General features: G+C 43.0%; 2 protein-coding genes across 3 annotated transcripts in view; one reads left to right on the forward strand and one right to left on the reverse strand.

Moving 5' to 3' along the window:
• The first annotated feature begins 6,364 nt into the window (after positions 1-6,364).
• On the forward strand, positions 6,365-10,668 carry fgf16 (fibroblast growth factor 16). The gene is made up of 3 exons (XM_068592023.1): positions 6,365-6,668; positions 8,117-8,220; positions 10,410-10,668. The coding sequence occupies exons 1-3, from the start codon at positions 6,365-6,367 to the stop codon at positions 10,653-10,655; spliced, it is 654 nt and encodes a 217-aa protein (XP_068448124.1). The 3' UTR covers positions 10,656-10,668.
• A 2,937-nt stretch (positions 10,669-13,605) lies between these two features.
• atrx (ATRX chromatin remodeler) overlaps positions 13,606-24,023 on the reverse strand; it is a 33,264-nt gene continuing 22,846 nt past the window's right edge. For both annotated transcript variants that reach the window (XM_068585459.1, XM_068585467.1), the window contains 5 exons: positions 19,823-19,972; positions 18,187-18,300; positions 15,868-15,963; positions 15,550-15,678; positions 13,606-15,237 (listed from right to left, as the gene is read on the reverse strand). In XM_068585459.1, the coding sequence (XP_068441560.1) occupies positions 15,013-15,237; positions 15,550-15,678; positions 15,868-15,963; positions 18,187-18,300; positions 19,823-19,972 (714 nt within the window). In that variant the 3' untranslated portion in view covers positions 13,606-15,012. The remainder of the gene's footprint in view (positions 15,238-15,549; positions 15,679-15,867; positions 15,964-18,186; positions 18,301-19,822; positions 19,973-24,023) is intronic.

The following is a 24,023-nucleotide window of genomic DNA, read 5'->3' on the forward strand; positions in this document are numbered from 1 at the left end:
TAATTTGTCCTCTTACTCAAGAGGAAGGTCAAAAGAAAGATGTGTAACAATGAGGAGAGTGGTTCTTTTTTATAAAGGGAAACATTCAGCCTCCACCCAGTCCAAATATTCCTGTACAGTCCCTGAGGTTCTCTGCACTTGATAGATGAGTGAAATCAAATTCAATAAATGACCTTTACAAATGACTTCCCGCCATCTATGCACACATCAAAGGCCATTACGGCTTTAATAGAAGTGCAAAGCATTTTATATCAACTCACAAGATTAGTGAGCAGGCAAATATAAACTCTGGTTATCATTATAAATCCTTCCCTCCCACATCTGCTTGGACTAGAGGGGACAATAAGTCACCATAGCAGGTAGACATTTCGGGATATATTTTGCTTTTCTGTTATAAGGAATGACTAAATATAAAGTGTGGGGTAAAGCTTTACGTCAGGACCAAGATATTCTGAGGTACGACGCGCCTGGCCTTTTTCATCTCTGTGTAACTGAACCTGCATCAGTATGTCACTGTCTCCTCAGCTAAACAAATTAGTGCATTTGATTGATCAAAGTTTACACGAGAGGGAGTATTTGATTTCAGAACAGTGAGGGGAGCGAAAAAGGGAGGAAGAGTGAGAGGGGGAATGTAAATGTAAAGACACAGGCAGAGTGAGAGGGCAAGGGAGGGGTGAAAGAAAGCGAGAGAAGAAGAAAAGGAGACCGAGCAGCTGGATTGCCATGTAAATAGCTGTGCAGATAGGTAGGGTTGGGCTCCATGCCAAAGGCTCTACAAAGGGCTCCTAACATCTGTTTGAGGGTAGATTCCTGCTCTGTGTTGTTGTAAGAATAATAGTCTCGCTCTGAGAGCCTGTTCCCTCATCAGAGAGGATCATGATCGCGCATATACACTCTCTAACATCAGACCGCAGCCCTGCAGAGCTGAGAAACACAACTCGGGCTGTTATTGATGTTATTACACCGCACCTCAGTCATCACAGGGGACGGACAGGTGGAACATCGCTCAGACAGTGAAGGCTCCTTTCAGCTGGTCATTTATGAAGCAGGAGGCGACTAATGTGAGGCTGCAATGAATTAGACTCATTAGGCTGAACAATCCGAAAGATGTAAATGTATTCACAAATCAGTGGCTGTGAAAAAAAGTATGAAGAGTTATTTATCTAATGGTTAAATAGGAAGTTTACACCATGAATACAGCATTTAGTGGTCCAGTTTATATTATAGGTCAGCCGACTAATTTGGACTATGTGAATTAACTGCTGAACCAAAATGTTTGAGAAAAAACTTAAAATAGTCCAACGAATGTTTTCCCCATTGAGTAGAAAATCAGTGAGACATCGCTGTTGGTGTGTCATGACAAGGATCTTTTTCCCTCTCCCAAGAACATATGCAAGCAATTTGTACAACAAATGTTGGTTTTAGACTGTGTTCCTTGCATACGAGTGGCTTCTCAAAACCTGCAGGGCTCCATTCGTTAGTGCTTGAAAGCAAAGCAAACAAATTAATTAACACTATCTTTACATGGGGTGGCCAAGGAAAGCAGGCGCTGAAATGTTACACCATTACCTAAATTCGCATGCATCTGTCTGTGTCCACCCTCCCTCCCCCCCTTCTGCACACCCTCCCACCCCCGCCCCAGCGTGCACAGCGCCCTTGAACAAGGCCGAAGGACCACCTGCGTGAAAGAAGAGACCCTCTCTGTTATGTCTCTGCGAGGGAATGAAATAACACGGAATCCAGCTCTGCAAATAACTCACAGTGAAGATCATTTTCCACATGCTGCTTGACAAAAGGTAAAATAAGAACAGATGATGTCCTCTCTTTCCTCCCGCTCGGTGCTCTGCAGCTCCACTCAACCGACCTTACACATTGTTGTGCCGCTTTGCCAGCTGGTCTCGCCCCCTTTAGTCGCCTTGTTAGCCGGGTGGTATGAGATACGAGGTCTCATTCCTAATAACCGCTGACATCGAGTCAGTCGTTTTTTCATGCCTTCACTTGGCTGAGGTTAAGAGGGTTGAGGAACCTGATCCCAGATCTGATGATTATGTGAGAGCCGTCGGGAGCAGCAGGAGGCCTTCTTCTAAACTGGGCATCCATCATAGGAGAGGGAGTCTCCACCGTAACCAGAATGAGATGAGGGGTCTCTTTGTTTCAAGACTTTCACATTATATGCGGAAGGTAACATTTTTGAGTATCTGAGTATCTATTTTTTTTACATTTTGTGAAATACATGTACTTGCTTTCTTGCCAAGTGGTTTCGATACCACTCTCATGACGCTACAGCCAGCAGCAAAAACAAAATACATCTACCAGCACAACTGAAGCTCAGAAAATGTACCAAATCTGTACAAAAAACTAAAAGCACCTACTAGAAATATGACTTTCTGTATTTTGTTACCTTTGGACTGAACCACGTGAGCTATTTCCAGTTTTTATGCTAGGCTAACCGGCTGCTGGCTGTAGCTTTATATTTGTATCAATCTTCTCATTTAACTCTCGGTATAAACAGCATATGTCCCTCAAAACTATTTCTTCAACAATGAGTCTGTCAAATACACACAAGCACCTCCAGCGTGCATGCTCCATAATCAAATCAAACACACCTCAGTCTGTGCATCGTAGCGACCTTTGATCAACCCTCTGAAGAGGACACATGAAGTTTATCTAATCAAAATAAACAGGTGAGGCACTTATTAGCCCTCAATTCCCACTGCAAGTGTAACTTCATTTTCAATTTTGACTCTCTGGCTGTGACTCGTGGGAGAGCAACTTCAAAGCTGCAGCCGTGCACTTGAGGTCATTATCTTTATTTCTATATCCTCTGCAAGTTCTCGGCATATGGGAACATTTTAACTCTGGATTTCTTTTTTGTCTGTAGCCATAAATCTGCCATGTCAACTATAAAATATAACTGACCAGCAACAGATGTCGCTCTAATAGCTAGCACACAAAAAAGAAAGAAATTAAATCAAAATGTACCACTTCTAGATTTTTATTTTAACACTTAATAACCTTTAAGATTGATTTCGGTTTTGAACGCAGGAGATGGACAGTGAGCAAAAATACGAACATGCTCAAGCGGGGCAAAGAAAAGGGGGTTGGGTGTTTCCTTTTAATTTTCTATTACTCTCGTTCACTTGCTCGACCCCTTTCTCTCTTTCTCCGCTTCTCTCTTTTCTTAAATCCCTCTCCTTCCAGCCTTCGCTGAGACGAATCCTCCTTTCATCCTCTCTTGCTACGAGGGCCCTGATGTCTGTTCGCACAAAGCCTGACCATCCCTGACTCCTCGTCAACCCCTTGCCCAATTCATCAAGCTGAGGCCCACGGGCATCCATCAGCCCCACCACCTTTCATATCCCGCACCAGCTGAAAGCCACTGTCCCTCCTCTGACTTCAATGCTGCCATGACACACCCGTAAGATTTATAGTGGCATAATTAGTAGCAGTAAAAAAAAAAAAAAAAAGGCCTGCATGCTTTGGAGGGTCAATAATATTGTATCCCACTCAGAGGAGATCTCAAAGAAAGTCACATCTGCTTCTAAATAGATGCATAGAGCGAGCCACCACAAAAGTTGATGAATTAGCCAAAAACAAGACGCTGGGGAATTCATCAAAGCCTCACAGTGACTTCAAAACACTCATACAGACATTGGGTAATTTTAACATACTATTTGTCACCATTAATGGAAGGGAGACACTGTCATAACTCCCATTGCTCGACAGGGAAGCTGCTGCTGCTCGTGATGAGCGGCTCTGCGGAGAGAACTCCCCTCAAGACGGGGGTTTCTGAAACAGCTTGAAGGAGGTCTAAAATAACATGCCTAATAGTTAAACGGTGTTATTGATGTAATCATGCCCTCCCCTCCCACCCGTCCTGCTGTCACTGATATCTCAAGAACAGTGAACTAATTAAAACACTCCCGGAGTTTGTTTTCATTTCGCTCTTCACACAGAAATAAAGTCTTCACTAAACAGCTGCGTTTTTTCTTTCCCCCCTCAAAGCCACAAGTTGGGACCTGTTGCCCCACTGTGCACAGAAGAGATGCAAAATCCCCATTTGATGATAAATTACACCTATTATCCATTATTCCTGTTGTGGCTTTCTCTGCGTTGCCTCTCGTGTGCATGGCGGCACAACACACTGTGCACCTGAAATCAGCCCACATTTAATCAAGCAATGTGCTTCATGTGTTAGCCTACAACTCAGGCTACTTCTACTTTAAGTAACTATTCGAGCGTCATGGCCCTTTTCAAGTTTAAAGTAGTTGCTAGTTACTTTTTGGATTATGTTTTTTTACGTACCAATAAATTGAGAGCAGGGATATTGCCTCTCAACGGCTCTCAACATGGCTGACGGTGCTAACAGCGCTACAACGGTGCTGACAGCTAACAGTGTTCACCCGAGCAGGCACCGGAGGGTGGGCCACACTTCCTGTCATGTGGGAGCAGAGCTCAGGGGCCCCTAAATGCTCGCCATTGGGTGACGCTCGCCCGCTCTAGCGTGCACTGAACATGACCATTCTGACAAATAAATTGAAATTCTGCTCAAAAGAAGGAACGACCGCCCTGTTTTGCCTCTGATTGGCTGGACCTCATTACCTTGATTGGTGGGATTGTTTAGGTTTAGGCACGTTGCATGAGATTAGTTAGGGTTAGGGTATGAATATCAGAGTAAGATGATCCGCAATATCGTGGTCCCGGCTATGTAAACACAGTACAGAGAAACTCTGATTATTATAGGCAGAGGGAAGAACAACGTCGTTCTCTGCTCAGGAAGACATTTTTTCCACTATATCTTTCCATTGCAAACAGTTTGGTGTAATATTAGGCATAATAAGAACTTCATATACATTACATATACTTTGCATTTTTGCACTTTCCTTATTATTATTTTTGTTTATCTTCCCAAATTAATACACTCTGCTGTTTTGTTGTATATATTGAGTTTTGTTGTATATATTCAGCATCTTTCATTCCTGTTTTTTTTTTTTTTTTTTGTATCTTGCTAATGTGACAAACACATTTCCCCTTGGGGATAAATAAAGTATATATCTATCTAGAATGTGTTGAAAGTCCATTGAAAACATTTAAAAGAAATCCATGTTAAGATGATCAGCACCTCAGTCATGCTCATTTTTTTCGAAAAATATTGAATATTTCACTATAGCATTCTTACAATGCAACATTGGTACTTTTACTCAAATAAAGTATGTGAATACGTCCTCCTCTGCCACTACTGCTAATTCATGGGAACATTTGTTGTGACTTATGAGAGTAAAGTAGTAAAATATATACACATATATAGAATATTGTTTATTTTTTTTACAGTGCTTTCTCTCCCATTAGCACAATTTAAGCAGAGTAAATCAACATGATTTGAGATGTAAACATATCCAATAACCTCAGGATGACTCCAAAAGTGCATACAGTCTCAGCAGCAGTCAGATTTGACACTACACGTCATCAACATTCGGATTTTCCTTTTTTTTCCCTTCCTTGCCAGTAGTACAAGTGGTTAAGCTGCTGGTTTGCTGGAGCACATTGCAAACGTTGTGCAGAGGGGCGAGGAAGCACCTGCTTCCAGCGAGGAGGTGGAGAAAATGCTCTCATGAAAACGTCCAGTGGTTGGCACTGATACGTGTGCAGGAGGTTGGATTGCTCTGAGAATATGCACAGGTTATTTTGATAATCTTGTGGGCTAAAACGTTAGCCTGATGCTTTGTGGTTTTCTTTCTTTCTTTTTGTTTCCAGCAGAGGATATGGTGTGACCAAAAGTCCGAGTAAATTATGGATTGCCTTTGTGGTGGAGGCGTTGTTAAACATTATCATAAATGTAACTTTTCGGCATTGTGTCAGACTGCCATTTGTGTTCATATTTGCTTCTGCATCTGTGTCGCATTTTAGTGCACCACAAACTGTTCCCAGAGTTTCCTGCGAGAGGATGGGCGATGTCGTTTTTATCAGACAGCCTCGGACCGCAAACTGCTGGACTTGGATTTGCTTAGTCGGAAGATAGAAAGAGCTTTCTGCGTGAGCAGCGACAAGACAGTACAGACAGACGCGTCATCACTGGTGAAAAGTTGGTCTGAAAGTACACATTCAGTGAAGAAACTGATGCGCGTAAGAAGGGATGCCAGCCAGGCGTGGCTTGTGTTTGAATATCCAATGTGAGAATGCGTGGGGAGTATGTATATAATAGAGCCTTTCCATCTGATAAACAGAGATATCAAACTGCTGATTATAGCAAAGGACGTCCAATAAACTGAAAGGACGCTGCTTATTTTGGAGGAGCACGGCGCGCTGGGTACGCTTTGGACTTGTGTAAACTTTTCTCCCTGCTTGAACCACCGAACAATTTTAAATGCTGTCGCTTAATTTGACAGCTGTGCACACGATGGCAGAGGTCGGGAGTTTTCTGGGGACACTCGACTTGGATTTACAAAGCTTTCCTTCACTCGGAAATATGCCTGCACCGGAAGCTCCAGTGGGCTTGAATGAGCGGCTGGGGCAGATTGAAGGGAGGCTGCAGCGGGGGTCGCCGACGGATTTCGGGCACCTCAAAGGGATCCTGAGGCGACGGCAGCTCTACTGCAGAACCGGCTTTCAGCTGGAGATATTCCCCAATGGGACGGTGCACGGGACAAGGCAAGACCACAGCAGATTTGGTGAGGCGATTTCTTGAGCATTTAACTTTAGTTTTAAGTTTGTGAAAGAGATGCCACATCATTTGTCCGTCTCCACTGACTTTTTTTTCTTTTCATAAACTAACCATCAACGACTTATTGCAAGTATTGTTAGAGGCATCAAGTAATCTCGATAAAAAACCATTATCAATTTACAAAATGTAATTATTTAAATGATTTTCGGCTGACTTCATGTATAGTGTGTGAAGTGAGTTTAATTAAGAGGATTTTTCCTGTCGCACATCCCGAGTGGATACTCATTCGTGCGTCACTGTCACCTGGCGCGCAGCAAAGCGGGCGCCACACACCTTTGCCTGACAATCCCCGTTGCGCGTGGGCGCAGGTGTCTCGCTACTAAGGCGCAAACAAGCCGCGCGTGCGCGTCTCGCGGTCACAGCAACAACTACAGTGCGCGCGCTCAGCTCTGAAGATTTGGTAACATTAATGTAAATGGAGCGAGGTGCGGCTCGCGGGAGAACGATAAACAACATGAGGTCAGGGGGCAGATACGCACATGTCTCGCGCCTCATATCCATGCAGTCATCTCGCAGGTGCAGGCCGGCGGAAAGAGCCGAATAACCCTAAATTAAAGCATGACCACTGCGGAATTCAGGGAAGGTTTAATGTTCAGACTTCAGCCAAAACAAGCCGGTTTACAGGGATGGGTGGTCCGCGTGTTTGTTTCTGGCTTCACTTAGTTTTCAAATGCAAGGTCTTTGTCAGAGCTGCAAGGAAGCCATGGCTTTGATTAGAGGGATATGAAACACACTCTTCACCCCACAAAAAAATTAGAGGGATCTTCTCTGTCATCCTCTGGCATCACATGAGGTCGTGGAGATGGGGACCAGGTGGCTGTAAAGTGGCCTCTGCCAGCACAGCCAGCTGGATCCTCTGACTAACCTCTGCATCACAACAGCCAATAGCTTTTAATTTGACTGCTTGTTTCCCGGCCTTTGAAGTACATGTTCACTTTACTGTAACTTCCAGTGAGTCAGCAGCCCACTAAACAACGAACCCACATCTCAGCTTCATAAAGTTGCTTCTCAGTCTGTATAAGTAGCCACTGGGAAGTCCCAAAGACAGGTTGCAGAAATTTACAAGCACCGCAACCTTTTTATGATTGATGTATGTTCTGAAGACCAACGTTTATTAAAGAGCAGGCGGAAATCAAATAAATCTTCCTCGGATGTCTTTTCTACTGTAACCGATGAAAATGAAGTTATGTAGTGGTCTTAAAACAGCTATTTTCAATTGTACAATGACGATGCAAGCAGTTTTTTGATGATCATTTTTTTGATTAATGATCAGCAAAGTAAAAATAAAGCTCCCAAAAGCAGTCAACTGATGTATACTGTGACTGCTCTGCTGTCAGAAATGGAGGCCACTTGTTGCTGACTTTTTTTTTTGGTATTGTGTGTGTTTGACCTCAGGTATCCTGGAGTTCATCAGTCTGGCAGTGGGTCTGGTCAGCATCAGAGGGGTGGACGTTGGACTTTACCTCGGCATGAATGAGAAAGGAGAGCTCTTTGGGTCGGTGAGTCAAAAAAACCCTCCTCCTCTCATGCACAACCCCGCCCTCATCATGCAGCCCAGGGTCTCATTCACAACAAGTCTGGTACTCGACACATGCGACTTGTTTCACAGCCACTCTCAGAAAATCTAACTTTTTTTTTCTTCTTACAATACACGTCAGTACTGAGCTATCAAACATAAGTTTTCAGGAGCAATCTGAGAGTCTGCTTGTTATCAAGGTTCCCGTAGGTGGCAGATGGGAAAACCACAGTGAGACAAAACAAGTATGTTTCTTTCACAGTCTCACACTCTCTGTCACATCCTTTCCTCTCTTGCGGGTTTCATTCCGTACGGGGAAATTAATAAAGAGAATAGACCCAATGATGACCAAAAACAGGAAAAGTAGATTTTGCAGATTTAGAGAGAAACCCAACCTCTTCATTTACTGATATGCAGAAATATTTACATATTTCCTAAAAGTGGAGACGGGAATGTTTGGAGTCACTCTGGATGTGTGCTGTGGGGGAATCTAGTGGAGATTACCTCTCAGTGCACAGCTGGACTCAAGTTTGCGCTGCAGTGTTAAGTATAGAAGAATATCCTGTGCTTTTCCAGAGAAAATCTAGTGTCTAGATTCAGATCATTCAGGTTCATGTCATCCTGTCTGACTTTCTGTCATCCGTGGTTAGTATCTGGAGACGCGAGAGAGGAAAGGGAAGAGATAAAGACAATGAAGGGGAAGTATGTGAGGGTTACCTGTATCAGGTGTCCCAGGGCAATACCTGAGGGCCTCTCAAGGCCCAGACTCCCCCTGGCTCTGAACATTTCGAACAGAGGCTACTTTTAAGCACGGCCATTATGTTGAAAGTGCAGATATTGTTACCGCGCGCTATCAGAGTCTGGCATCCTGGTGCTTTGACCCTGGGGGGAGGGGGACCGGGTGGTGGTGGGAGTCAGTGATTTGTGGGGGTGGGGGTAATTGCACACCTGACTGAGTCACCTGACTGACAGAGGGAACTCCAGACATGTCTGTCTGGAGCTGAGAGGCCAGGAGGTGGAAGGGGGAGGGGAACAGGTAGAAGAGTGCTTCCGTCCCATAACTGCCAGACCTTGACAAGCTTTTGATGAGGTGTGTGTGTGTGTGTGTGTGTGTGTGTGTGTGTGTGTGTGTGTGTGTGTGTGTGTGTGTGTGTGTGTTTTAGGATGGAGCTGGCCCAGTCATGTGCTCTCGGGGCTGTGTTTACAGACAACAGCTTCCCCACATAGCCGCAGCCAAGCAGAGCCTGACAGCTTATCAACAAAATTGGTGCCGAAATTAAAAAAAACAAGACTTTTGCACAAACACTTGCTCGAACTGTAACCGTGTGCTAGCAGCAGAGACTGATCATAAACATTCTCGTGCCGTCTCGAGTAGCCACATCCTGCTAACCAAAGAAATTAGTCCTCGCGTTGAAGAGGGAGAACGGAAGATAGCGACACCCTCGACAGAGGTTCACATGTGGCCTTCGGTCCTGGGTGATACCTCCGACTCAACTGAGGTTCAACCCTCGTACTGCATGACTGACTGGTCTTGGCAGGAGAGCAGCTCTAAGCACTGCTGTCTCTTATTGTTCTCACACACTCACTCAGCCAGCACACTCTCAACTACTGAACCCGCAGCCATAGCTCATGCTGCTCTGTCAATGAAGGCCGAGGCTTTGAAAGCTGCTGTGTGAGAGAGAGAGAGAGAGAGAGAGAGAGAGAGAGAGAGAGAGAGAGAGAGAGAGAGAGAGAGAGAGAGAGAGAGAGAGAGAGAGAGAGAGAGAGAGAGAGAGAGAGAGAGAGAGAGAGAGAGAGAGCCTGCTCACTGTTCTAGTTGCATCACAGGAGGGGGAATGGTTCTCCATGCACAATGAGAGGTTAACAGGTCTGAGGAATGAGTGTGGGGCGTAAAGTGGAAAGCGGCTCATTATGACTTCCACTCTTTTGTCATAATGAGCAGCTGCCTTAACGAGTTTCTACGGGTTCATTTCAGCTTTCAGGTGAAATGTAATGAAAATGCACAAGCGAGCGCGTCAGGATAGAGAAGAGTCTGCATGCAAGGCGACATCATTCACTTCATTCTCAGCTGCATTTTGTGTCTGTCAAATCATGGTTCTGTTGCAAATTGTCTTCTTTTCTGAGTGAGCAGAGCTTCAGCAAATGACAGATGTGTTGTTTTCTCTCCCGCAGAAGAAGCTGACAGCAGAGTGCGTGTTCAGGGAGCAGTTTGAGGAGAACTGGTACAACACCTACGCTTCAACTCTGTACAAGCACACAGACACGGGACGCTTCTACTACGTGGCCCTAAACAAGGACGGCTCGCCCAGGGAGGGCAACAGGACTAAAAAACACCAGAAACTTACCCACTTCTTACCCAGGCCAGTGGAGATTGAAAAGATCCCTCAAGCGTACCGGGACCTTTTCCTGTACAGGTGACCAGTGCCTACAGTTGGAGAACCGGTTACATTCAGAGAAACAGAAATAAAATAAAAAAGAGGAGGTGGGTGGGGGGTTGTTGTGGATATTTTGGACGTGGTACATAACTGTTTACCCTTAGCTCCTCCTGAGGTCACTCTGTTTGCGCCTCGGCCCACTGCCAAGCACTGACATAAACATTGTGCATGTTCCTGGATATCAAGAGTGGGGGGGGGGGGATTATCTTGTAAAACCACTGCATGGACGGAGGAGGCCTGTATGCTATGCTCGCCCTGCTGCGGGGTGATCAAAATCAGGTGCTATGTTTTCTCAATAACCACTTTTTGGAGTTAAATGTGTCGATACTGAAGCGACATGCGATGACAAATGGGTTTCAGTAGCAGTAAGCTGGTGGGTGGGGGGGGGGGGGGGGGGGTGGAGGGTGGAGGGGAACGGCTGAATGTGAGGACACAAAGAAGGGACTTTTATGAGACCAAAATGATGGGGAGCGCTGCAGATTTCACATTGTGCATTTGCCACGCACTGTACAGTTATTTGTAAGAAAGTGCACATTCCACATACGCAGAGATAGAGAGGAGAATACTCTGTGATTCACATGCATGTTGAATGGCAGGTCGGGATAGATCAACACTAAAGGAGAAGAATGTCTGTGATACAGAACAAACTGGTACAAGTCGAACTGGAGTTTTATTAAGTCGACTCCAAAGTCAAAGATGAAAGCGGTAAATAAAATCTCGGAGAAGAGTGTGCAAGAGATGAAAGAGCACTTACTGCACATCCCTGGTCCCAGCTGGAGGCTCACTTGGTCTCCCTTGTAATCATCAGAGTCTAACGATCTCATTCATCACATTTAAATAAAAGTATCAAGCGGCGTTGTGTAGGAATTGTATGCAGAACAAGCGATTAGCTCGGGACAAAAGCACTTCTCTTTACAATGTGGTGGTAGAGAAAAGTGATGAGCTTTTTAAAAGGGTGGTGACTTGTGATGTTATCAGGAACATTACTAAAAATGCAAGCAGCTGAGGTGTACATATGGGCGATCCTATTTATGAGATGTACAATATATTTATTTTCCACATATAAAGTATGAATATAAATCTATATATTTATTTATTGCAAAGACTTTATTTTGTAATGAACTTGAAATTATCTGGACTGTAGATTCTACTGAAATTACACACAAAAAGAAATGCAAAGAACATGACAATAAAATTGTCCTGCTATTGAGAACTCATTGTGAGAGACTATTTTTGCTTGGATACAAATCTGATGTAACAATTAAAACCAGATATAGAATCTATGTGAATGTTGCATTTCTTTACTTTGGTTTTCAGAATGGCTCGCAGGATGACGATGTTGGTTTTGGTCCAGACGGAAATATTTTAACTTCTTTCGGCCCCAAAAAGACAAATCTATATGAGCTCTTTGATCCTTTTACTTGTTCCCAAGCAACATTTGTGGTTTTCACTTGATAATGAAACGACCCAGTTTAGCTAATAGGTTTCCTTTGTCTGGTCGAAAATGATTGTCTTCGCTTATTAGTTTTATGATAACTTGATACAAGACCATTGTTAGGCTGCATGCTAAACGTTATTAATATACCTAGAACGTAATATCTTAAAAAGCATTAAGTGCATGACATTTTGTCCTGCTGTCTGAAAGATGGAGGTAAAAAGATACAGCAGATTATTTTCCCAGAGAATACGATACAATCCCATGCCCTCATAAACCCTTTAGCAAGTCCTGTGCACAGGCCCTCTCTGTCTCCGTAAGGTCTTAGTCCGCCTACATCCACCGTACCAAATCAGATTCCTTATGCAACTGGATCCCGGCTCCTAATTGGCTTTACACATCAGCATGGATTTAGAGCAGTGATTGGTTGCTCATAGCAGGGGCCTCACCAACACCACCATGGTGTAGTCCACAGAATGTTCAATGGACAGAAACAGCTGCCTGCTGCACAGAGAATCAGCAGGGATGTGCCGCAAACCTGGAGTGGTGGTAATCTGGGGCTGAGAGGGGATGGGATCAACATTTCAACATCTGCAATAGTTGTAATGTTTCTCCACTGGCAGATATCTGTAAGCTGTGAGAGCAAGCTCCCCTGGGGGAGGGAATGGAAAAGTCAAAGACATGCAGGGGAAAACCCTGGCAGACTGAGAAATGAAAACAATACCAGGAGAGGGAAAAATAGATGAAAGATTGAAGGGAGAAGCGAGTGAGACAAAAGGCACTTAGTGCTGTGGGAGGGTGTGAAATACAGGGACACTGCCTCAGGATGTGTCAGCTATCTGCTTTCCAACTAATAAATGGAAGAGCTCTAGATTTTTGGAAGTATGCTTTGAGGTAGGGAATTAGAGAATATAAATACCACTCATGTGTAAATATAAAGCCGGGGAGACAGTTCGCTTAGTTTAACATAAAGACTGGAAGCGGGAGGAAACTGCTCATCTTGCTCTGTTGAAGGGTCAAACCAAGCAGTCCATCTTGTTTTGTCCTACTCCGAGCACTGAAAGTTCCATTTTACTGTCCAAATTTCCTGCTCATGACGTCTTGTTTTTAAAATAATCAAATTAATCGGACAAAGAACATGAAGTGTGTCCATGACCAGAAGATTTAAAAGGCCGACAAAATACAACATCCCGGGTAAAAGTCTGGCGAGTTACTTTTGCTGCGTATCATTCACCAGAGCTCTTCTCTTCATCCATCAGTCTAATAAAAGACATACAATATTTTTGTTCTACTTGTATAAACCTTAAAATCCACCATGTGTCAGGCTTCAGATATGTAGTCATACAGGTGTATGCAAACATTTGTGTTGCTAACCAGAACACAATCTCCGTCCAACATTCCCCTTCATAAATTCAGTCAGTGCAAAGGAATGAATGGACAAACAGCGGCTCGTACTTCCGTCCTTAAATACAAATGACTCAAACACAAGAGCTGCTCATCCTTTTGGTCACTTTATTAAATGTTATATTAAATACTTATCAAGATAATAGCAGATCAGATTCATGGCAAATTATGTTGGTGTATTTGCTAAACACAAAAACATTCTTAGAGGAGGGCAAAAAGGTTTCTTTACATTTATGAAATACATCTTGTGCAAACACAGGAGCCAACTAGAGACAACATCTCTTTGTGAGAAATGTACATATTCCTCTCGATTAACAGCTACACCAGTTTAAGCATTTATAAGCAAAAATGTGCCAAAGTAGAATACAGATAGTCTGGGTGTATGCCTGCTGAGACGAGCGTCCAGACGGCATTTCTCACAAAGCAAGAGACAAATCAACCAGACACATAATAAGATTTCCTTCTTTACTCCGTCAAATCCACCGTAAAAACATAATTACGACTTTGACAGACAATGTAAAGGGAAAAGATTTGGGCCCTGTGATATCTGGCTGAACTGGTTGTGCTTTGTGAGACCCAGTCACTCACCCAAACTTGGGATCAACACAAGTGGAACATAAACAATGAACAGGACGCACAGTGCTATGCTAGACAACACGTGACAATGAGAGTGATGTTACAAAAAGGTCATAGGAATCGGGCAGGCAGTTTTGAACAACACAAGCATTCCATTACCATGTTCAGTGACAACTAATGTAAACACTTAAAAGCAAAATAGAAAAGATTCTCAACAAATCTCAAATCTTTACAGAGCTTATTTTAGTAAATGAATATAAGGCCATATTTTTTTCTTCCTGTTTTTGTTGACTTATCAATTTCTTCTAAACCCCAAAAAGAGCAGGACGTAGCAGCACCATGAGCGGTCTGCTTTGTTAGATATCGGTGAAGGAATCTACTGGGGGTAATAATCACGTAGAGCTTTACATCAGAGTCCTGTCACCAACGACACTGGTCCCACTCCGGTTTACTTCGGCATTTAAAACAGTATAAAAAACTGAAGTTAAACGATAAGGACAACCTCTTTTAAGAGAAAAACAGTACAATGCTTAAAAGCATTGGGGGTTAAAATATGTTTGTCTTTAAATACATGAAAAATGAAGATATAGAACTTGAATAACATTAAGGCGGTATATACATTTATTTCCTGTTGAAATGCCTAATTGACCCCTTTCACACAGTCACTTATACACTATATTCCACCTCTCTCAGGGAACTACAGAATAAAGAACTGAGAGTCTATCCCACTTGAAGTCCCAGTGGACAGCAGCCTAGTCTCAAAACTACTCCACCCTCTGCGTGGTGCACCAGATTGCTTTGAGCTCGGCGCGGTGATGTCACAGTGCGTTTGTCACAGAGAACTGGGCCTCTCTTGGACTGGCCCACTGGGAGTGGGTGGGGCAGGGGTGGGGGTAGGGGGGTGTTGAGGAAGAGTCCCTCTGACCTACAGGCCCTTTGAGGGCCCAGGATTCTTGCCCATGCCTGGATGAGAGCCCAGGCCGTGGAGCTGCTGGTAAAGCCCCACCAGGTCCATTTGACTGAGCCCGCCACCTCCCATCATGCCATTCTGCATGGCCAGCTGGTTCAGGTAGCTGGCCTGGTTAGCCATGGCCATCTGCTGCTCCTGCACCTTCCTGTTGGTGATCAGCTTCTGCACGTACATCATCAGCTGGGCAGACACAAACGGAGAAACAGTTCAAATAACCACCAACCACCAAACTGTTCTTAAAGAGTGACCGAACAAATGACATTGGCTTCACCAAGGTGTTTATAGAACAAACAATCATAGAATCAGATTTTGTAACATATACATATGTCCTTTAAGTGGCATAAATTAAACATTAAATTATAAAACAAAATTTGTCAAAATAGCCAGTTGTACCTGCTGCCATTTAGTTTTCACATCTTAATAACCTTGTTTGCTAATAAAATGGTGGCAGTCTTTTAGCCGTGAGCTTCTACTGCACAGAGCAGTTCTTACCGTCTGCTGCCTGGTGAGGACGTCCCGGTACACAGCTTCCCTGCGCTTGATCTCCAGCTCCAGATTGGCCTGTTGACCTAGAGCCATAGACTGGACCTGAGTCTCTGTGAGTGCCGGGTTCTCCTTCCACTGCGGGTACAGAGGAAAGCCCACACACATTAACCTCAACCGCCGTCGCAACAAAAATCATTCCACATGTAGAGCTGTGACAGAATTGAAACTATATTAAAAGCACTGTTTTGGGACAAATAAAAGATTCATCTCTAGAAAAAGGTATGATTTATATCTTAATTGACTGAGAAGGATTTAGACACTCACCAGTCTGGCGATGGCATCTTCCAGTGACTCCCGTGCTACAGTCTTAAGTGAATTTGTTGCGTCAATGACTTTCTGTCGTCCCTGGTTTATAAGGTCCTTAAGTTAAGACAAAGAGGAAGGCTGGTTAGCTTTTCTCGTTTTTTACCAAAAGCTGTGGATACAAAGACAAACATTTACTGGGGGTTGACAGATTATCCGTCTGGACAATTATTGGTTCCACCATTTAATATTTGTTTAAAATCTGTTTTCTCTTTTCAAAGCCTATTGTTGTAAAATGAATACATTTTAAAATGTGCTACTCTGGTTCTCCACTGTGGTCACAAATGTCAAAACATGATGAAGTTACAATGAACATCACAATCCTACATGCTGAAGTTGCAAAAATGCCCAGTGTTTCCAGAATAAATGTTCTTTTGTTTAAATAAATAAATAAATACATATTTTTTAATTAATTGCCACTTGGAATGACATTTAGGAAAACCAAAGATAACAATTTAAAATAAAAACCTTGATTACTTGATACCCGACATTGCCGGGTACTGGTTTCAGGCATTTATTGGAAGCAGAGTTGTAGTCTTACATCCTTCTCTGCACTTCCATTAGCGCAGTTACTCACCCAAAACTCTATAAACCGTCTGTCCTATAGCTACTTAAATTAATTAAATCAAAAGTAACCAGAAGAGTTATACAAAATAACCTCTCTATGGTTAACACCACTAATGCAACAGTGGAACAAAATAGGATAATTCAAAGACTAAACATCATATCTCTGTCATCTAAAGCTGTATTAGTAAATCATTTAATAGACAATTATATTGATTTATTTGTCTTACTGAAACCCAGCAGTCGTGAATAATATGTCAGGTAGTAGTTTAAGTTCAGTCTTTCACATCTAACCAGGAAAACTGCAGCCAATTTATCTGAATTTTCAGAGGTTTTCAGAGGTGAAGTTTAGTCCTTAAAACTGATAAGGTGGTCATCATTATTATTATTAGTGATTTTACTATTCACGTGGATGTCGATAATGATAGCCTTAGTGCAGAGTTTATATTATTAGATTTGATTGGCTTCTGTCAGAGTACAGAAACTGACTCACTGCTTTAACCACACCCATGACCTTGTTCTTGCATATGGCATTAACATGGAACATTTAATAGTCTTTCCACAGAACCTTCTTTTATCAGACCATTACCTAATAACGTTTGAGTTCATACTTCACTACTGGGGTGTACGCCGTTAGGCAAAAGTTTTTACACAAGATGTCTATCCGATAGTGCTGTCGATAAATTTATACAAGTGATTCCATCTGCATTTGATTCAATACCATGTCTCCATTTAACAGAGAACTCCTGTTCTAACTTCCGTCCGATCCATATTGATCATCTTGTCGATGGTGCTACAGGCTCACTGATAATGACACTAGACTCTATAGTCCCTCTAAAAAAGAAAATTAAACAAAAGGAAGTTCACTCCATGGTATATAACCCTCAGACCTGCCATTTAAAGCGAACATCACAAAATATGTCATTCCCCCAATTTACAAGGATCTCGGATAGTTTGGAAAGAGTTTAAAAAAGAAGATAAGACACTCGACAATGCCATCTCCTTTCCAATGCCATCTCCCTTCCGCTCTAAGATGATTGAGAAAGCAGTCGCAAATCAGTTAAGTGACTTTCAAGACAATAGTATTTTATTTGTGCTATGAGGATTTTCTGTCAAGGTTTAGAGAGCATCAGAGACAGCACTGGTGACAATTTCTAATGACCTTCTCGTTGCAGACAAAAGGACTAAAGACCTTAATGCTGCATTCGACACTATTGATCCTATTTCCGAGACTAGACCCTGGGACGGAGGATGTCTTAGGTGTAGCGATTCACGTTCTCAGGGTGCTCGAGGCGAAGGTTAATATGGTGGTAGCTGTAGCTCCATCAGTACGTTTTATGATTTTAAGCTTGTAAAACATTGGAGAAGTCAGTCTACTTTCAAAGATACAGCTGCAACTACATAATTGCTCTCAAGACTACAAGAATTGAAGCCAGCATACAGTATTTCTACATTTCAACATCCTTATTGAAACATAAGTTCTTGGACTCATTATTTCCATCATTTAGACGTGCCATAGTATGTAAATAGCTGTCGCCCCAGACATGTGGTATTACGAACTATTGGTTGGAAGAGCGGGGCAGAGCTGGGAACCACAGCTCTGAGACTGTTGTCACAATTAGCAGTAGGGACGGAGGAATTTGGGGCGCCATGCCGGGGGGGAAGAAGAGGGAGGAGTGTGAAGCAGGAGAGGGGCATGTGGAGCTCATTACTTACCTCCAGCTGCTGGTTGGTCATGGAGGCCAAAGCCGCCATGTTGAAGGAGAAGTAGTTGGAGTTGCCCATGTCCATCTGGTTGTATGCTGACTGGTTGTTCCTCACGAACACACCCTTGGAGATGAAAGACAGAGACAGAGGGGGAATCCAAGAGAAGAGCAGGATTAGTACATTTTAATTGGGCAGGTGTTAAGCACCACCAAGGGCATGATGTGAGAGACTGTATGCCATCACTGTGTATGACCTGAGAAGATAGTTTACTTCAACTATCAAAAGTAAACAGTCTTGTCCCAGTAAAGGCCAGCAGGATACCGATGTTTGTGTGTAATTGAGCCTTTGCTGCAGATGGTTTTCCTGTGCCCTGTAATCTGGCCATCCGGTATGTAGGTGTGTGTGTGTGTTGGGGGATCTTTGTACCTGGTCAGATAGACAGATGTGCAGGACTAAACAGTACAAAACAACCCCAAAAGCACAACATGCGCAGACACACACTTTTTTTTTTTCGCACTCACTTTTGAGTTTGCTATAAACAAGCAGCCACTCTTGAACCTCAGCTGCATTCTCAGATGCTTGGCAGACTTCATACATCTTCAAACAGACACAAAATCTAGACTTAACTTAATTTCCAGAACCCAAAATGTATGACTTGAGCCTCTCTAAGCTTTGTACCAAGCTGAAGTCATCCGAGTGAGGACAAGGGCTTCTGGGTTCAGTTTAGTTTCGGGCGCCTGATCATGTTCTCACAGTTTTTACCATTTCCGGAGATGCAAATCTGATATTCATACACATAGCTTTTCCTGGCCAATGCCGGCCAACCCTTAAGTTGTGAAAACATTAGCAAAGGCCGGGTTACTTTCCAGTTGTTTGATACAAAGCTCAGTATACACCGTGATGCTGAACAGCCGCTCATGGGTGAAAATGTTGACTTGTGCATCTTTAGAAAATTTACACATTTCAGTGATGTGAATGCATTTGAAATTCTCATATTAGACCTCACCGCCACCGTTTCTCCTATGGTGACTGGGAAACCTTGGTTCTCTTAAAAAGCAGAGGAGTTATGAGGGGAAAGCTGCTTAAGGCACACAGAGGGCAGAGGAGGGAGAGTGTGTTGGAAAATTAATCATTAGAGTGAATTAGAATCTAGGATTACACGGAGGGGGAGAAGAGAACTGCTACTTGTCTGACATCAACCCCCTTATACACGTCTCCAAATAAACCCCACTAATTGCCTATTGATTTATCCCACAAGAAAGCAGAGGTTGGAGAAGAGGACAATGGGAGAGATGGAAAAGGACAGAAAAGTCCCAAACCCTCGGTGGACCGACTTGCAGTAGAACGGACAACCTCTCAGGGTATGGCAGATCTCTAGTTTGATGGTGATTAAAATGACGATCATAGTAGTAGAGGAGTTAGCCCTGCCATCTGCTTACTCCAAGTGATGAAAGGATTGAACAGATCCAAAACTAACACATCTTGACAAATAATGGTGGGGCCTCACTTAATTCACCTTGCACTTTGATGTCAATGATTTGGAGAATGATGGACAAATGGGCTAAGTGCTGCATGTGTGTGCCTTTGGTTTAGGAAGTGGTGAATTTGGCAGTGTGTAGAAGATGCATAAGTCTGTTTTGCCTACCTTTTTCTCTGCTTCATACTCTGTCCAGGCAGCCTTGCGATCCTCCTCGCTCAAGGCTTCTTCCTCCTTGTGGTCCAGCAGGGAGTCATGTTCATGATAACACACAATCTGGTCCTTATTATTCTTCAGCATCTCGGCCAGGAAGGGATCCTACAGCAGGAAGGACGACAAAAAGATAGAAAGGGTCACTGTGTTTAAATCATAATGCAAGTAAGAAGTGGATGTAAACAGATCATTTTTTAATTGAACAAAAAAATAACACCGGGCATTTTACAGCGATCCAATTATTCCCAACGTCACCCTTTGGTTTGTAGACTACTGTTTTAAAATCCCAACTTACATCATCATCGCAATCTTGTTTTTTGCAACGCTACCTTAGTTGGAATGCGGTGGAGTGACATGGGGGAGAAGTGGGAGATGTATTCTTAAGGGCAAATTATACTCTTGCAACTACAACTGCGGCTGGCCACGCAGTTAAATCGACAAACTCGTTTTGGTTACTCCAGAACAGTAGGTGGCACAACGACTGTAGAGTTGACCTGCACACCGACGTTCACCGATATCTCCCTCCAGGAATTCACCGCCATCTGCGTGTCCTTACACTCCGTCAGACGGGTTAAATAAATACTCACATTTGCGGACCTCTTCAGCCAAATGTATTTAAACGGGATCCATTGTTCGTGTTTCTGCTATGGCTTTTAAAAACAGCGGTATTATGCTATGAAACCGGAAATGCGAGACTCAGAAAGGGTGTGGTTAGCGGACCAATCGCAGCCTTGCGGGCTGCGTACGGCTCACGTAGCTTTAATGGATAGTCAGAAATTTTGGGTGACGCAAGCGCGCAAAATGGCCAATTTGACCACGCAAGATGGGGCATGCATGTCTTGCCTCTCTGCGTAAAACCAGAGTATAAATCAGCCTTTAGATGTACTGTATTACAAACTAAATGATCAACATTGGGTTTTGCCTGTGACCATTCTGTGTATTCTTAACCGCTGCCTCTGAACACAGACTAAATACACGTGCATTTTGCTTACTTTCTAAAGTAGGATAAATACTAGCAGAGTTTGTCAAGGTGGCTGAACTCAAACATTATTTTTGTACAAGAGCTGGATGCTAATTTATTTGAAGAGGAGTTTATATTATTTATCTGTGAAAAGGGGCAGCTTATGATGTCAATTGAGTAAGAATATGCTGAATTCTGTTTTTACCACAATGCTGCTTGTACAGTAACAATTTTATTTCTTGGCAATGATCGAAATGTAAACCTCGAGATTCCAGCCCGTAGTATACAGTGCTGGTAGAGACAACGACCTGTCCATTGCAGTTAGTCGGCCCTTAAGCTGGTCTAAAATCCTCATTGATAGGACAGGGACATATAGCTCTAAAGGAGCTGAAGAAGACTACATTTGACATCTGAATAATGGAGGTTACTGTATATTTTGCAATTTAAGGATAGGTTTTCCCTAATCACTTTAATTGAAAGGCCAACATTTCATGAATTGTTGAAACAGTCTTGGGTAAAACTGCACCTTTTTACATGGGCGAAATGCCACAAAGAACAACAGTCACATCCTGCATATAAAAGCGCTGAAAAACAAAATTACAGAAATTCGGAAACAGATCGGCAGGGTACGCCCTCTCTCCCTACATGTTTTAGCCTCCCTTCCTCCAGAGCAAGTAATCTATCTACCGTGTGCCAACGTTTTTTACTGCCCCGGATATTCTGTATCATAGCAACCAGACTCAACCAACGCTGCGACAGCCCTACCTGAGACGCTCATAAACTTTTAGGTGGAAAACAGATTTTAGCTTAATACATAGGTGGATTGAAACCCAACTCAAATCCAACGACGATGTGTGCCTCAGTATTTCCTTTTCAAGAATTTAAATTGGATTCATTTATAAATACAAAAAAATCATTAGTCGTCAAGAGTAGAGAGATGGCAGGAAATGAGGGAAAGAAGGAAAATGACATACAACAAAGATCCCCAAATCAAACTGTGGATGTTGCAATCGCAGTGTATGTGTCTTAACAACTGGGCCATCAATACCCAAATAAATGGTCTCTTCAGTGTAGCGAGCACGAGCATCTGTTTGAAGCACTGATGCTTTGGTCTGAGGAGGAAGAAGATTTCAATTCTGTATCCGTCCTGCATGTAGCAGTTTCATGGTCATATTGAAAGAAGTAGGCACCAGTTAATGTGTACACCTGCATTGTTACCATAGCAAACAATACAAATAGGTAAACAAGGCCCAAATACACAAATCCAACCTCAACTTGTTTTTAATGTTTGGATTTTAGAGAAGGGAAAAAAACAACAACTCAGACTTCCCTGGTCAGAGGATTAGAAGGACCCGACAAATCAACCATACTAAAATAAATAAATAAGTCCTTTTCATGGCTGTGTCATTGAAAACCAATACAGAGTAAAATTAAGAGAGCCAGACCAGGCTCTGCTCACACAAACATGGCTTACATTTCTCTCCCTGCAGCACGTTTGCTTTTCTTTGTCTTGACTCGGCCTTACATTAAGCTGAAACTTCGCAATCTGGAAACGACGTCATATGAAGTCGCATCATTAACCTCAAGACGGGCCAATTCACAGAGGAGCTTTGCTTTTCTGCCTTGTCCTTCTCGACATCTCACTTTGAAAATTAGTGTGAAGTTGTTAACTATATGAATCATCGAAGTAAACTCCAAACTATAAAATTAAGCAGTGATTGCAGACCTCTATTGAATACACTGAAAATAAACATCAGACCAGACGGCCAGAAACTGTGTGTGTGTGAGGGGGGGGTTAACTGCACACACAAAAAAATAGATCTTATTTTTTAGGTCTTACAACAACAGTGTGACAGATATGGTGGTTAAATCAGGCAGGAGCAGACAGGGCCACAGAGATTCACACCTACAGACATCCAAAACTTGGGCCCTGAACCTGATTCTGCTCCTCAATGACACATGTTTACGTTTCACTGCCATCACACTCAATCAGGACTAAACCAGGCCACCCCTGAACAACCAGACATTTTAAGCAGCAGCACAGCAAGCAATTTAACTGCTATTTTGCTCTCTAGTTAGGATGTAAAAAAAAGGCACACAATAGCCTGTTGGAATCAACCATGTTTTTTTTCTTTCTGCCAACATAGGTGAGCACAAGGTCAAATAAAGGCCAACGTAGATGGCAGCACAGGAAACGGCATGCACCGTTATGATCACATCGTGTGACAAAGTCCAACTCTGACTGAGTCCTGATAATAACGATAGCCCGGTGGCCACCCATAGGTTCAACTGTGAAAGAGAATTTGTCAGTTGCCCAGAAAAGATAACACATCTGTACATTTTCACTTTTCTGCCTTGCGACTGGACGGCTGTCTGGTCTGTACGAGAAGAGGGTTGATAGGTACTTCTGACTATGACACAAAAAACTAAAAGTCTCCTGCATCACGCAATAAGAAATTTCCATTGCTTGAAAATTAAAAGCTGTATAATCTTTGTAATATGTACGGCATCGGTTGAGCCAATGTGTGCAGTTTTTATTCAAATGCATGAAAGAGGAGCACTTTTGACTGTCGACCCGGCAACGGGTCATTGGAGCTGCAGGTCAAATGACAGTATAGATGATGCCAGTGCATTCTGGGATATCCGGGTAATCCCCCACCAGCAATGGCTCTGGGGTGGTCTAGTCTGGTCCATCTCCATTCCCAGTGCGTGTGCGTGTTTGCTGAAGCAGCACTAATGATTGAAGGTAAACTGACCTGGGCTATTGTCACCCTTATGAGGCGACATGGGGAAGCCTATCACTTTCCCGCAGGAGAGGAGAGAAAGTCAGAGATGCTGGGTGGGCAGATCCTGACAGAAAGCGGTAAATTACCCTATTCAATTTATTTTTTACCCCTCTTAAAAAGAAAAAAGGGTAGCAGTGCAATTATTTATGGGGGGAATTGGGAAATCATTTTGTTATTTGAAATCACAATGCGTGGGTATGTTAAGATTTAATAATGGAGTGACTATAGAGGATAAGCTCTAAACTTGCAGTTTAGACCTAAGAATCTAAGCAGCTTCAGTCTCAATCAAGCCTGATAACCTGCTGTTTTGACTCTAAAACAGCATTTTTGTGCAAAGAAATGCCTTTATTCCACAAAGGCTGTCCACAAATGTGCCATTAATGTAAAAGAAGCTCTAAGCTACAAGACT

The sequence above is a fragment of the Clinocottus analis genome, unplaced genomic scaffold (assembly GCF_023055335.1).
Source record: "Clinocottus analis isolate CAN_PGR_092001 unplaced genomic scaffold, fCliAna1.0.p SCAF_10, whole genome shotgun sequence".
Classification (NCBI taxonomy): domain Eukaryota; kingdom Metazoa; phylum Chordata; class Actinopteri; order Perciformes; family Cottidae; genus Clinocottus; species Clinocottus analis.

Bases quoted from the DNA above. Each gene is read 5' to 3' on its own strand.
- fgf16 (XM_068592023.1), top strand. From the start codon at position 6,365: ATGCTGTCGCTTAATTTGACAGCTGTGCACACGATGGCAGAGGTCGGG. The intron at 6,669-8,116 runs GTGAGGCGATTT...GTTTGACCTCAG, and splicing joins GCAAGACCACAGCAGATTTG to GTATCCTGGAGTTCATCAGT. The intron at 8,221-10,409 runs GTGAGTCAAAAA...TCTCTCCCGCAG, and splicing joins AAGGAGAGCTCTTTGGGTCG to AAGAAGCTGACAGCAGAGTG.